The sequence below is a fragment of the Acipenser ruthenus genome, chromosome 3 (genome assembly GCF_902713425.1).
Source record: "Acipenser ruthenus chromosome 3, fAciRut3.2 maternal haplotype, whole genome shotgun sequence".
NCBI lineage: Eukaryota > Metazoa > Chordata > Actinopteri > Acipenseriformes > Acipenseridae > Acipenser > Acipenser ruthenus.
In genome coordinates this window covers 17354552-17369031 of record NC_081191.1, presented here as the reverse complement: position 1 = coordinate 17369031, position 14480 = coordinate 17354552, and the positions used below count along the sequence as shown (strand labels likewise).

The window sequence follows — 14480 nt, the reverse complement described above, 5'->3', positions numbered from 1 at the left end:
CAGCGCTGCTGAACCCAGCAGCTGTCACTACATGTGTGCCATAGAACCATGTTACAGGTGTCTCTGTGAAAACAGAAAAACAGTGAGAGAAAGAATTACTCAACAAAATACAGAAATAATAATTACTAAAAATATGCAAACCATCTCGTAATTTTAGCCAAAGCCAAAACGAGAATAAAGTAGCTCCAGCCGGAGCTATTGCAGCCTAGGGAAGAGAGCACAAAGTCAAACAATTTATGTTTGATCCCTGGGAAGGAGCGACTCAAGCCACTGGCTTCACACGGGGCACAGGGCCTCAGTGGGATTTACCAAACAGGCTGTAGTGCACAAATATGCTCAATTAGTGAAACTAATACAGTGATTATTTTTAATATTGCATATAATTTGAGTAACAAGTACTTACCTGAAACAGCTCTCTGTCGGGTCAGTTCTTGAAAGGGAAAATGGGGAAGTCTGTGACTACAGTGTTTTTATGTCCTTGGGCAGGCCATGACTGTCACAGGCTCGTTGAGCAGCTTTGATATGTCTTATTCAGGTTTCAGGTCTTTAAGCGGTAAATACCCTTACGGTAATGGTTACATTTCGTACTTGAAACGGAACAGCAAATTATCTAAACCTTAAACGTCGCTCTTCGATGGATACAATTTGATCTTAGAATTCTTTCACCCTTTTGAAGCAGCTAACTAAATAGGTACCATAACATGTATTTAAGTTACTTGTCACAGGCTTCTGCTTATATATAGGCTTACAGCTACCTGTCCAAATGGTTATCTGATTTTGCTTTGTTGTATCTGTTTAACAATCCATTTAATCTACATCTATGGCCAAAAGTTTTGCATCACCCTATAGAATTAACGCATTTTGCTTTATAAAGTCGAATGAAACTTAATGTTACGTTAGCATATTGAATTACATACTGTTTTGTGGTTTTCCATATACTTAACAAAAAAAGACTAATTTAAAATTGTGACATTTCAAAATCTAACCTGCTGTACTACTATTATGGCTACCGGTAGCTTTTGAGATAAAATAGTTTTTGTAGTTTCTTTGATTACATGTTAAATAAAATATCTAAATTTTGTTTTTGTTTGTTTCTTCAGTCCTAAAATTCTAGGTGATGCAAAACTTTTGGCCATAGCTGTATGTGTATTTGTATTTTTATTGTAGTAATTATTTTCTGTTCATTAGATGGTGACATTGATTTTATCCTGGCCCCTGCTGTGGGATCTCTCACCACATCATCAGCTGGGACTGGCCAAGGCCCCAGCACATCCACTATACCAGGTGAGGAGTTTTAAAAAAAACAAACAAACAAAAAAAAAAAATAGCGTTTTAAACAATCCACAAGTTATTTTTTGACACCTGTATAAATGCCGGTTGATTCAAAGCGCTTGTTAAAAACCACATGATCCTTCTATTTTAGTACTTCGTTTCCAAACCTGATGGCCTAATGAGCCCGCTTGGTTGCATCTACCAACATACCTCAAAGCCAGGGCTCTACACTAAAATTTTTTTTTGTCTTGCCCACAAATTTGTATAAAAATGTTTATTATTATTATTATTTATTATTATTATTATTATTATTATTATTATTGCATATTTATTCATAATGTAATTACTTGGAGATGTCTTCTGGATCATCATTTTTACGTCTTGCAGTATTGTATATAAAATTGTATACGTTTGGTTCTTAACACCCTTACAACTGTATTGCAAAACATGTACGGAACACTGATCAAAACCCACATTGTTGCACACACTTACCAGCGGTGTATGGGATATGTAGTTTTTAGATCCTTGCTAGCAATAAAAATAATGATACACTGTAATCCCAGGGAGAGACCATGATAAACACTTGGATGAGTTAACTTATCTGGAAAACTTTGTTTTTATTTGTAGCTGACTAAATTTAACCCTTTAGGGTCCAAGCTATTTTAGTCTGTTTTTTACTATTAGATTTGGGCCTATAACTAACTTGCAGATATTGGCAGCATGTTGTAGCTTTTAAATGCATTTGAATTAAACAAAGCAAGCTTCATAAACGCAATGCTTACCGGCCGTTTGTTTAAAATAGCTGAAGCAGTATTCAAACCGAGCTGCTTATCGGCTGTTGGCAATATCAAGAAAGAGCGCAAAGTACCGTGACAGAGATATTAATTAAGAAAACAGAACCAGGGAGGCAGGAGGCAGTTAAGAAAGAAGCCATCAGTTGCAGGTTACTGTACATTTACTGTTTGTTTTGTAATTTTATTTATTTATTTATTTTTTAAATCTTTGCATGGAGATGGCTTATAGCAAACTGCATAGCAACACTGTATTTGTGTGTGTGTGTAATATATATATATATATATATATATATATATATATATATATATATATATATATATATATATATATATACAAATACACATGTCCCCATGTTTAAAGCCATTTGCGTGTTGTTTTTGTTCACTAAACTATTTCTGGATGTGTAAATGCTTTTTCTGTAGATGTTCGCAAATCCGACTTTTTCACATATCCACCTATACCCAAATCCACATGGGGTCGGATATGCAATGTTGTACTGTGTGTGTGTGGACCAAAAAAGGGACCAAAAGCAACGAAAACAATTGAAAAATGTCCAAAAGAAAAAATGTATTCAAGTTATTTACCCCAGGAACCGTGATCATGTGGTGCAAGATGGAGCTTTTCACTGTGACTTTGAAGCCCCTGCAAGGTGGCACCCTAACCCTAACAGCTGACTTGTCTCATGCATCTGATCCACAAACACATAAAACAAATATCTATATCTGAAAATAGGTCCTTGTGCCTTTGATGTCACCATTTCTCTTCTTTTGTAAAGATTTTGTCTGAATGTTTGTTTGTTTTTGTTTGTTTGTTTACTGCACCGTGGTAGGTCTGTCTTAAAGCGCAGCAGTAACATTACAAAACACTCACATTCAAGGCTCTCCTTACGTGGTCCAGTGCCGGAAATACACAAATAGGATCTCGTTTTGAATCTCTGCCTTTTTGAACGGTGCTCTGTTAACAGGGCTGTCTCTCAAAGTGCCTGAGTAAAAAGATTTAAAGGGCCAGGTTGCCGGCAGGATTTTTAACATTAGGTGTACCATAAAGAGTTTAAAATTTGATCTGTTTGAGGTTGTGAAAATGGTGAGAAAAAAGGTGACACTACTACACCAGCTAGAAAAAAAAGGGGAAGTTATGCTTGTATAACCATTGTGTGCTGCAGTCTACTTGAATGATTGCCAGCAGGCAGCAAATCAATGTTTGAAATAAATTGCTACTATAAATAAATGTTTTCATTTTTGGATATAACAGAAATGTGAGGCTTTCAGTAATGGTATTACAAAGGCACGTCAAATGTAAATAATACAAAAATGTTTCATGTCATGTTTTAATCGGTAAGTTGCTTTCTTTTATAGGCCCTTCATCTGAACCCTCATTGGTGGAGTCCAAGGATCGGAAAGCCAATGCCCATTTAATACTCAAGTTGATGTGTGACAGTATGGGTCTTCGTCCATATCTTCGTGAATTGCTTTCTGCTAAGTATGTGGTCTTCAAAAAAAAAATACAAAAATAATTTTAAAAATAATCATCTATTCATATTAGTTTCAAACTTTAATTTCAAAATCCATTTAGGTATGTGTTTGTAATGATGCTGCTGATCCTCATGTCTCATAAACCTTTAATTGTTGGTATTCTTAATTTTTTTTAAAAATTTATTTATTTATTTATATTTATTTTATTTATTTATTTATTTTTACAATTTACAGGGATGCAAGAGGAATGACTCCATTTATGCTGGCTGTTAGTGGGAGAGCATATCCAGCTGCTATAACAATTCTTGAAGCTGCACAAAAAATAGCTAAAGGTACATTATTGTCAATTGCAGAATATTGAGTTGAAATTACTGTTGTATTTACTAGGTTAGATTTCTAACATTTAAAATGACATAGGCCCATTTTGGGCTTTTGCAATGATCTTCCCCAGTGAAGCTTTAAAGCAGAGTCAGTGGGCAATTTATTTTGAAACTCTGGCTTTGTCAGTGGCTGTGTTAGCATAGTGAAGAAACTTTGTACATGTTGTCCAGGATAGTCCAAAGGAGGTTTGTCAGTGTAAAAGTAGAAATCTTGAAATGGATGTATTCATTTGGAGACCATTGTTTTTTAAAGGTGAGACTACATCCAGTGAGAGAGAGGATGCTCTATTTACGGAAATGATCTGCCCACCTGGAACCAATCCAGATGATTCTCCTCTTTATGTCCTTTGCTGCAATGACACCTGCAGTTTTACGTGGACTGGCGCAGAACACATTAATCAGGTGAGCTGTTAAACTAATGGTTTTGTCTATGGGATTACAGGCGGTCAAAATAGAGGATCCGTGTAAAAGGTAGACTGAAAATGGCAGTTTAGTGGAAACTAAGGACTTGCTCACTTTTTTTTTTTTTTTTTTTTTTTTTTTTTATCTTTCAGGATATTTTTGAGTGTCGAACATGTGGCTTGTTGGAGTCGCTTTGTTGCTGCACAGAATGTGCCAGGGTTTGCCACAAGGGTCATGACTGCAAGTGAGTATATTTCATCAATTCCTGAAGAGAGATAACTGACATGAGTTTTAAGATTAATAAACAGAAATCTGCATATCTCTTCTTTATTGCTGGAGGGATTGTAAGAGTTTTGTGTCCCTTGGTTAAGGCTTTCTGTTTAAGGTGAGAAATGGAATCTGATTAGTGAAATGTCTGTGCCATAAATGTAGTAGCTGGTAGATTTTTAACAATGCATTGCCGCCTCAGTTATTTAAAGTTAATTTTGTGTTGGTTTTCAGACTCAAGAGAACATCGCCAACAGCATACTGTGACTGCTGGGAGAAGTGCAAATGTAAAACTTTGATAGCAGGACAGAAGTCTGCACGTCTTGATCTGCTCTACAGGTTGCTTACCACCACTAACCTTGTGACAATGCCAAATAGCAGGCAAGTACTGATTTACCAGATACATCTGAAGTCTCATACATGTTTTAATTGAATTTCTTTGCTAAATCTTTGTGGGCTTCCTTTTTATTTTCTGTGTTAATGTATACATTATTGTTGCAGGGGAGAACATCTACTTCTGTTTTTGGTGCAGACCGTGGCCAGGCAAACTGTAGAACACTGCCAGTATCGACCCCCCCGAATTAGAGAGGACAGAAACCGCAAGGCTGCTAATGCTGAAGGTATGCAGTGATATAAAATGACTAATTGCTTGTAAAGTTGTAACTTCATTCACTCTTTGCGGTGTAGGGATTTAAAATGAAGTAATCCAATTGTTAAATTGTAATTCTTCTTGAAGATTCAGATATGCCTGATCATGACCTGGAGCCTCCCCGTTTTGCCCAACTTGCTCTTGAGAGAGTCCTGCAGGACTGGAACGCTTTGAAATCCATGATCATGTTCGGATCCCAGGAAAACAAAGATCTGTGAGTTTAAAAAAAAAAAAAAAAAAAAAAAAAAAAGTTTCATGGATTAGATTAAATTATTAAATAGCTTCGATCTACTGGGCTGCAGATTAATTAATATATATATATATATATATATATATATATATATATATATATATATAAATATATAAATATATAATATTTATTTTATATATATATATATATATTATACATACATTTTTTTTTTTTTTTTTTTTTTTGTAGGTTAAGTGCAAGTAGCAAAATAGGTCATCTACTTCCTGAAGAGCAAGTGTACCTTAACCAGCAAAACGGAACCATCAGGCTGGACTGTTTCACCCATTGCTTGATTGTAAAATGTACTGCAGATATATTGGTAAGTTTTGAAGTCAGTCCATTTTCTTCAAACACTAGGAGGTGTTTCAGCAATATGCACTGGCCAGAGAGACAATTTGGCTTACTTTTAATTTAATTTTAAGAGCTTTTAGAAATCATAGTAAATACCCAGTTTGCAACTACATTTAAAGTTGTTTTCTATTTTAGCTTTTAGATACTCTTCTGGGAACTCTGGTAAAAGAGCTTCAGAATAAGTACACTCCAGGTCGAAGAGAGGAGGCGATTAATGTAACCATGAGGTTCCTGCGCTCTGTCGCCAGGGTCTTCGTTATTCTCAGTGTGGAGATGGCATCTTCAAAGAAGAAAAAGTAAGTTTATTTGTCTTTCAGTGTAATCTAAATGGTTTCAGATGTATGAGATGCAGTGATTCAAAACACAATGTGTAACCTTGATATGTTAGAAGGTTAGGCTGAGGAATTTGCGTAAATATTGTGGCCATTTCTCTTTTGGATAAAATAAATGCAATAGAATGAGTGGTTGATGTGGCATTTGTTTTTTGGACAAACACTGCACAGCAGTTTAATTGCCTTTGTGGACAAACACTGCACAGCAGTTTAATTGCCTTTGTTCTTCTTTTCAGTAACTTTATTCCGCAGCCAATTGGGAAATGCAAGCGCGTTTTTCAGGCCTTGCTGCCATATGCAGTAGAGGAGCTGTGTAATGTAGCAGAGTCACTGATTGTACCAGTCAGGATGGGGATTGCAAGGCCGACAGCTCCTTTCACCCTAGCGTGCACCAGTATAGATGCCATGCAAGGCAGTGAAGAGCTTTTCTCAGTGGAGCCCCTTCCACCCAGACCTTCACCTGATCAGTCTAGCAGGTACTTTTGCATTAGACAAGGCCTTACTTTTAAAGTACAAGCTTTGAAAAAAATATTGCCTGACATACATGCCAAATGCTTTCATAGACAATCTTTCCATTTTTAGTTCAAGCCAGTCTCAGTCATCATATATCATCAGAAACCCTCAGCAGAGACACATCAGTCAGTCTCAGCCCGTTCGTGGAAGAGATGAGGAGCAGGATGATATAGTATCTGCTGACGTTGAAGAGGTAATACAGCCTGCTGCTTTCAGCAAATGCTTTTCTTTAAATCTCCATCTGTCATACTGTCAGTTTTGTTTGATATTTAATTTTTGTTGTGTTGACAATAAAATGGGTCTGCCTGTTGGAAATAACAGCTGTTGGAATTGGGGTGTCTAAAAAATGTCCTTAATAAACAGAGTCTTGTCAATGGTAGTGAAAAGATTGTAAAGTACGAGTGTTCCAAAATACAGGATACTTCATTTTATAATAGAGCAAGCACGATTTATATTATCCCCACATAAAGTCCTGCAAATTGAATCACTAAAAAGTGTAAATACATTTTCTTCAAATTGTAGTAAATTGCACTTGTGGAGAATAATGCATAGAGAAGTCAGCTACTGTAGCACATTGTTTGCTTCCAGTCAACTCTGTCATGAAATAAAAATCTGACACACTAACTTAATATGGGTAAGCATGCTTTTCCTGTTTATGGTAAAACCCCAATTTCTGAGTATCTCAACCATATAAAAAAAACTAAAATATTATAATACACTGAGCACAAACTTCTTATTAGGGTAGCTAAAAGTAAGCAGAAAGTGTGTTGCCTAAAATTAATGCCCAGAATGTATTTGGGTGTAATGCGTTGTGCTGTGTGTTCCAGGTTGAGGTTGTGGAAGGTGTTGCTGGAGAAGAGGATCACCATGATGAACAGGAGGAGCAGGGGGAGGAGAACGCAGAGGCAGAGGGACACCATGATGAGCATGACGAGGATGGTATGTGCTTATCAAACAAAACACCCATTGCTTTTATCTCGCTATTTGTTGGCTGTAAACCTTTTGTATGTTAAGTGATTTTTCCAAATTTGGTCAAAGGGGCAGTGTAGACAATTTTAATGCATACATTCTACTTGGAGTCAAATGTACCCTTTTTTGCATGTGTGAGTTGCATCATTTTCTTTGTGTCCATCTTTGAAAATAAAATGCAAGCTATGTAGCTGCTATATAGTCTTGATGTCTATTTAAATAAATGTATTATACAGTACAGCCTACACATTATGACATTTTATTTTACCTGATTTAGGAAGCGATATGGAGCTTGATCTTTTGGCAGCTGCAGAAACAGAAAGCGACAGTGAAAGTAACCACAGCAACCAGGACAATGCCAGTGGTCGAAGGAGTGTTGTCACAGCAGCCACTGCAGGGTCTGAAGCAGGTATGTGTTTTTTTGTTTTTTTTTGTACAACACACAATGAATTGGGCTTGATAAGGAACCTAGAAATGCAGGTTCTACATTTTTATTTTTTTTTCCCCCCCTCATTCTTCCTGCTAGTAATTACTGATTTGCCAAGCTAGTAGAATTAGCTTTTGTATGAAAGATAATTGATACGCTGAACCACTTTTTGTCTAGTGGTCTTTTATTAGTTGCATTTCAATGTAGCCCTTGGTTCAACCAAGATTTATTTCATTTGCAGGAAGTAGGGCCTCCTTGGCATTTCCTTTGTTTGGTATGGGAAATCTCTTTTATTTTAATGCATATATTTGAGGTTGTGTATAAATAATTTGATACTTGAGTTTATTGATGTATTTAGGAAACCCCCAATATAGCTTTATTCAATACTATCTGATCATAATTAAATTGGTTTTGGTGCTAACATTTTGCACTTGCAAACTAACATGCAATCTTTTTTTTAATGTTCAATGTGGAAATTGTAGTCATTTAAATATTTACCTGTTTTAAAGCAATTTTACTCTGGGTTTGCTAACCTGTCTTGGATGTTTTAAATAAATAAATAAATAAATAAATCATGGTATTCGGTGGCAACAGTCTTTTTAACAGTGGTGGCACGTCTCTTGTGTTGGCTTTGAACGTAACTAATTTTGAGAACTGGATCTGTACAGCACTCCCACTTAACTGCCTGTGTTTTCAATCCCTCTAAAGGTGCCAGCAGTGTCCCTGCCTTCTTTTCAGAAGACGATTCCCAGTCCAACGACTCGAGTGACTCTGACAGCAGCAGCAGTCAGAGCGACGATGTTGACCAGGAGACTTTTATGGTTGACGAGCCACTAGAGAGAACCACCAACAGCTCTCATGCCAACAGCGCTGCACAGGCACCTCGGTCCATGCAGTGGGCAGTGCGCAACACCCAGAACCAGCGAACAACGAGCAGCGCCCCTTCTAGTACATCTGCCCCAGCAGGCAAGTCTGAAAAGACTGAATTGGTAGTTCATGCTTATGCTATGTATTACTTGGCTTTAAAAAATAATACAAAATAAAAAAATGGATTAGTGAAACAGTTGCAACTGGAGCTGCAATCTTTTTACTGATAGATCTGGTGCCCTGTCTTCATAGTGGTGGTTGTTGTGTTTTGTTTTTGTTTTTTTTAAAACCTTGTCATCTTGTTTCAATTCATTAACACATTTTTACACAGTTTTATTTTGTCTTTGCAGCCAGCTCTACAGGATTAATTTATATTGACCCAACTAATCTGCGTAGAAGTGGTGCCATCAGCACCAGTGCAGCCGCAGCAGCTGCAGCTCTCGAAGCCAGCAATTCAAGCAGCTACTTGACCTCGGCCAGCAGTCTTGCCAGGGCCTACAGCATCGTCATCCGCCAGATTTCAGACCTCATGGGTTTGATCCCCAAGTACAACCACCTGGTGTATACCCAAATACCTGCTGCAGTGAAGCTCACATACCAGGAAGCTGTTAATTTGCAGGTATGCACATGTTTTTTACTCCATCCTTATCAATGCATCAAATATACACTATCCCAAAAACTAATAAAGGAGCAAACCTGAAATCTCAAAAATAACAACATGAACATAGTCAAAGTTGTAAAGCATTTGCCACATTGACTTTTTGCATGTTCAATAAATTGACAGCTGTTGAGATGCATTTTGCACTGGCTGCCCCCACCTTAAAAGCTGGTATTTAAGTAGCTGGCAGGAACCGTGTGAATCAATGACAAGTCTCAGATATGTCCTTGAACATTTCTTTTTAGTATACTTTAAGTAGCTTAACAAATTAAAAGAAAAGTTTCATTGACAGATATTGGAGACGTTTTTAGGTTTACTCCATTACAAAAAAAAATGCAACCCCCCCCCCCCCAAAAAAAAAAACTGCTGTTGAAATAAATTAATTCATTCTCTCCCTACAAATTTGGTTTGATTTCAGAATTACGTGGAAGATAAACTCATCCCCACTTGGAACTGGATGGTCAGCATCATGGACTCCACTGAAGCTCAGCTGCGATATGGCTCTGCACTGTCTTCAGCTGGGGACCCTGGGCACCCCAGCCATCCTCTCCATGCTTCACAGAACTCTGCTAGGAGAGAGAGAATGACAGCACGCGAAGAGGCCAGTTTAAGAACACTGGAGGGCAGAAGGTACCTATTTTATATATACAGGTGCACTCTACTTATAACTGATCCTGTTAGAGCGGAGTTCTGTTTACAACATATTGAGGAGGCATGCAATTACTGTGATTAAAACAGACTCGTTTATGACGTATATACCATTTAATATGTACAGTTTTCCTATTCCACAGGCAGATGTTTTGTATTTAATATGTAGTTTAATACATACAGTACTGTTTTATTACTTATAGTTTTCCTGTTCCACAGGTAGATATTTTTGCAAATAAGGTACATCTGGGACAGTAAATGAGTCGCTGCGGCATTTGTAACGTCAGGCAGTAAAAACAGTTGCTTTACTTTTATTCTATGTTTTTGTTGGCACAATTTTAATTACATTTAGCAAAAATATAAATTTGTAAAATAGTACTAATTACATTATATGGTTTACAGGGGTGTGTATATATATATATATATATATATATGGAAAGGGCTAATAAATGTATACTGTACTATGTTAATGTGTTGTAGAAAAAAAATACAAGCGTGTTGAATTTCACTATTAGAATAAGCGTATGGGTTAAAAGATCATCCTTTTTTAATATCATATAGCTGTTCTCAAATACTTTTTTTTTCTAACAGTGGTGGTAAAATAATGAAAGCATTTAAACAGTATTTTATATTTTATATTAAGTTGAGGTTGTGCCCAAATGCGTCTGCTATAACTGTAGAAAATTTTTTGTAAAAAGATTTTGGAAGCCAACTGAAATGTGATTTTGCATGTTGTATTTGGTTGTACAGAGTAGTGGCGAAAAAAAGTAACTTGTGCAAGGCTCTAGGGTGACCACCCGTCTCTAATTGGACGGGACAGTCCCTAAATGTAAAGATTAAGTCCCGGGCTCGGGCTAAATGACTTCTGGACGGAATCTGTTCCGGATTCGTAGACTGTGCAATCTACAGATTTAGCACCACAGTCAAGCCATAGCATCTGCTTAGTGCAAAGCCCCGCCCCTGCCGCATCATTTTGCAATGCCTATACATCCCTGAATAATTAACACACAGGACAGCCAATCTAAGACATAAAACTTTACAGTTCCACTTATGTGACTTTTTTTACACTCACATCACATCTTCCCCAACAGCCTGACACTGATCTGCTTTGGCAACAGCAAACAAAATACAATTTGTAGAATATTTTAATTCCAGTGTTTTATTTGTTTATGAGAAATGGCTGACTCTAAAAGTTGAAGTCACATTGATAATAATATGTCGGTAAAGGAAGGACTGTGCGACTAGGCCTACTCCACCACAGAAAAAAAGTAAGCACCTGTGCAATTTCGGAGAGTAATGGGTTAGGTTATGTTATATACGTGGATTAGGAAAAGTGCAAATGATTCAAGGTTTTTTTTTTCTGTACATTGTATAGAAAATATTTTAAAATTAGATACTGCCGTTAAAACGTTAAGCATTCAAAGTTTGTTTCATTTTGAAATACTGTTATTAAATATGTTAATACATAATACCCCCCCTTACAAAAGTGGCAGGTGTCCCATTTTTGCATTTTGAAAAGGTGGTCACCCTACAAGGCTCTTGTTTCCTTCTGTATTGTGCGCATTCGTCTTTTTTGTGCATGACAGTTCAGGTAACTGCTGGACGTTTGTTACACAGTATTCAGAAATTAGGATTTAAGAGTTTTGTTTTTGTGCACTTTGTACTGGTTTTACTCAAAAGTGATTCCTGTTCAGGTATTTGAGTGGGAATAATGAGACATGCACTTTCTTGTTTGATGACCAAGAAAAATAACTGCATTTCTAAAATGCTCAATTGTACAACGGTACCTAATTTAAACGTTTGATAAAAACGTTTTGTTTTTGCAATTTATTTTATTTACTGAAATTAGTTTAAAAAATTTTTTTCACTCCGTGCATATTCTATGTGATTTCCATCTTTCACAATATTTATTCAAATTAATAAAGGGGTTTAGATTAGGTTTATTTATGTTACAGGTTTAAACATATAAAATGTTTTTAATTTGACATTTTCCCAAGGAGTGCTAATAGTGGGCCGCAGTGCCTAATGCAGCTGAACAGTTGGGCCTCAGGTAAAAAAAAGTTTGGAACCCCTGATCAAAACACATGTCCAGTCCTTTCTAGAAACCATTTTACTTTAACTGTATTCAACTTTTTTTCCTGAAATTCTGTAACAGGTCTTTCATGTGACGTTTGTTTGTTTGTTGGTTGAGGCTTGCAAAACAATGTACAGATATAATCAAACTTTCAAAAAAATTTTTAAAAAAATTAAACTGACTTAGATGTGAAATATAGTTATACATTTTAATGTGGAATTTCTTTTCACATATTGACTGGTTAGGCTTACTGGATCTGTATGCTATTGCAAAAAAATATACAGTGGTTTATAAATAGCCAGGTATTGAGGTAATGGAGCAGCAATAAAACTGTAAGCTTTTTCTGTTTTAGACGTGCCACATTGCTAAGTGCTCGCCAGGGGATGATATCAGCACGTGGAGATTTCCTGAACTACGCCCTCTCTTTGATGCGCTCTCACAACGATGAGCATTCCGATGTCTTGCCAGTTCTGGATGTCTGCTCACTCAAACATGTGGCATATGTTTTCCAAGCACTAATTTATTGGATTAAAGCAATGAACCAACAGACCATACTGGATACACCTCAGCTAGAAAGGAAAAGGTAATTTTGTAAAAGTTTTTGTAGTAGTTAGTTGAACAACAACTAGAATGCTGCGTTTAGCTGGTTTATTTGCCAATAGTGTATTGTAAGCATTACTTTATAAATTGCTTAGTATAAAGAGAAGGAAATGGTTGACACCAGGCTTATTTGTCCATGTTATTTGGAAGTAATTTTATAAATGCATCTTGAACCAGGGTTTGAATCCACTTTTTACCTTCATTTTTGAACCATCATTCTATAATATGTTTTTATTCTTTTGTAGAACTCGTGACTTGTTGGAGCTGGGATTGGACAATGAAGACTCTGAACATGAAAATGATGAAGATACGAATCAGAGTAAGTTTTACAACAGAAAGTTACAATGAGCTATTCTTGGACCTGGGTTTTTGTCTTTTTGATCATTTAAGCTCGTTGTGTAAGATAGGACAAATACTCCTGAAGATGAAGCCAGACTTGAAAAGGTTTAGTATTTACTTATGTACTTGGTATTCTAAGTAGGTTTTCCAGTTATGGTAGGCAGGCACAGAAGGCGATCTATAAAGCAGAGAAAAGGCAGAAGAAAGAAAGCACTTGGGAAAGGTAATGTGTAGCATAATTTAAGACTAGGACAGAGGGGGTGGGGGTACACAGCACTTATGAATTATTACATGTTTTTCCTCTCTGGATACCCATTCAGCAATTGACTGTAGGACTTTTAACATGGTAAGCTTTTAGTAAGTAATTGAAATCCTATGAAAGTTTAATTTTGTAAAATTTTAAGCTGACAATTTTTTTTTGGTTCCCCATTTGTTTCAAACAATGTATGTATATTGTGAATATCTCCACTACCTATATATTTTGAACTGAATGTGTGACTATTTGGTGCGAACAGCTTTACCATTTATTAACTGGTAATTTTGTCATTTCAGGCTCTACCCTCAATGAAAAGGATGATGACCCTGTCCCAGCAGAAAGCGGTCAGAACCATGCTTTCTTCCGGCGATCAGATTCCATGACCTTCCTTGGTTGTATCCCTCCAAACCCATTTGAAGTATCTCTGGCAGAAGCTATACCCCTGGCTGACCAGCCTCACCTGTTACAGGTAAAGGTCACACCACTGCAGACAAGAAGTTCAACTCCATACAAGCAATCCTTCCCATTGCTTCTGTGTGTAAGTTATGCACCTAGCTTTTAAGAGACCTGTGACTAAATTAATATTTAAGATGTTTGGGACATCAAGATTAGGAAATTATTTTTCTTTTGTCAGTAGACTTTACTGGTATCCAGTGGTCTCACCGGGCCTTTTATAGAGAATCATTTAATAAATGCCAAAACATTTAATTGATGTATCTTGTCTAACTTTATACCAGCTTGCCTTACAAAAGATGCATTTATGTATTGTTTAGTTTCTCTTCAAGGCTCCAATTATCATGATGTAACAGATCAATTCACATTTTCTTTAAGCACATGTTAGCTACAATGCTCTACATTTTAAACCTGTTTTTGTATTGGATAAAATGCACACACAAGGAACGTTTTTAAAAACGTGTAGCAAGGTAAAACATTGATGAATAGCCAATGCCTAGCAAGTT

The 14480-nt window shown here is 36.5% G+C and overlaps 1 protein-coding gene across 5 annotated transcripts in view; it reads left to right on the top strand.

Moving 5' to 3' along the window:
* The window catches only part of LOC117435794 (E3 ubiquitin-protein ligase UBR5), a 66276-nt gene that overhangs the window by 38693 nt on the left and 13103 nt on the right, over positions 1 to 14480 (top strand). For 3 of the 5 annotated variants that reach the window (XM_059012637.1, XM_059012636.1, XM_059012635.1), the window contains exons 24-43: positions 1189 to 1284; positions 3423 to 3546; positions 3774 to 3871; positions 4173 to 4321; positions 4474 to 4565; positions 4823 to 4969; positions 5090 to 5208; positions 5325 to 5451; positions 5677 to 5806; positions 5974 to 6134; positions 6407 to 6646; positions 6753 to 6876; positions 7511 to 7622; positions 7930 to 8061; positions 8788 to 9045; positions 9297 to 9565; positions 10023 to 10234; positions 12679 to 12909; positions 13172 to 13245; positions 13818 to 14059. In XM_059012637.1, the coding sequence (XP_058868620.1) occupies positions 1189 to 1284; positions 3423 to 3546; positions 3774 to 3871; positions 4173 to 4321; positions 4474 to 4565; positions 4823 to 4969; positions 5090 to 5208; positions 5325 to 5451; positions 5677 to 5806; positions 5974 to 6134; positions 6407 to 6646; positions 6753 to 6876; positions 7511 to 7622; positions 7930 to 8061; positions 8788 to 9045; positions 9297 to 9565; positions 10023 to 10234; positions 12679 to 12909; positions 13172 to 13245; positions 13818 to 14059 (3137 nt within the window). The remainder of the gene's footprint in view (positions 1 to 1188; positions 1285 to 3422; positions 3547 to 3773; positions 3872 to 4172; positions 4322 to 4473; positions 4566 to 4822; positions 4970 to 5089; positions 5209 to 5324; positions 5452 to 5676; positions 5807 to 5973; positions 6135 to 6406; positions 6647 to 6752; positions 6877 to 7510; positions 7623 to 7929; positions 8062 to 8787; positions 9046 to 9296; positions 9566 to 10022; positions 10235 to 12678; positions 12910 to 13171; positions 13246 to 13817; positions 14060 to 14480) is intronic. The other 2 variants (XM_059012639.1, XM_059012638.1) reach the window with 1 other exon arrangement.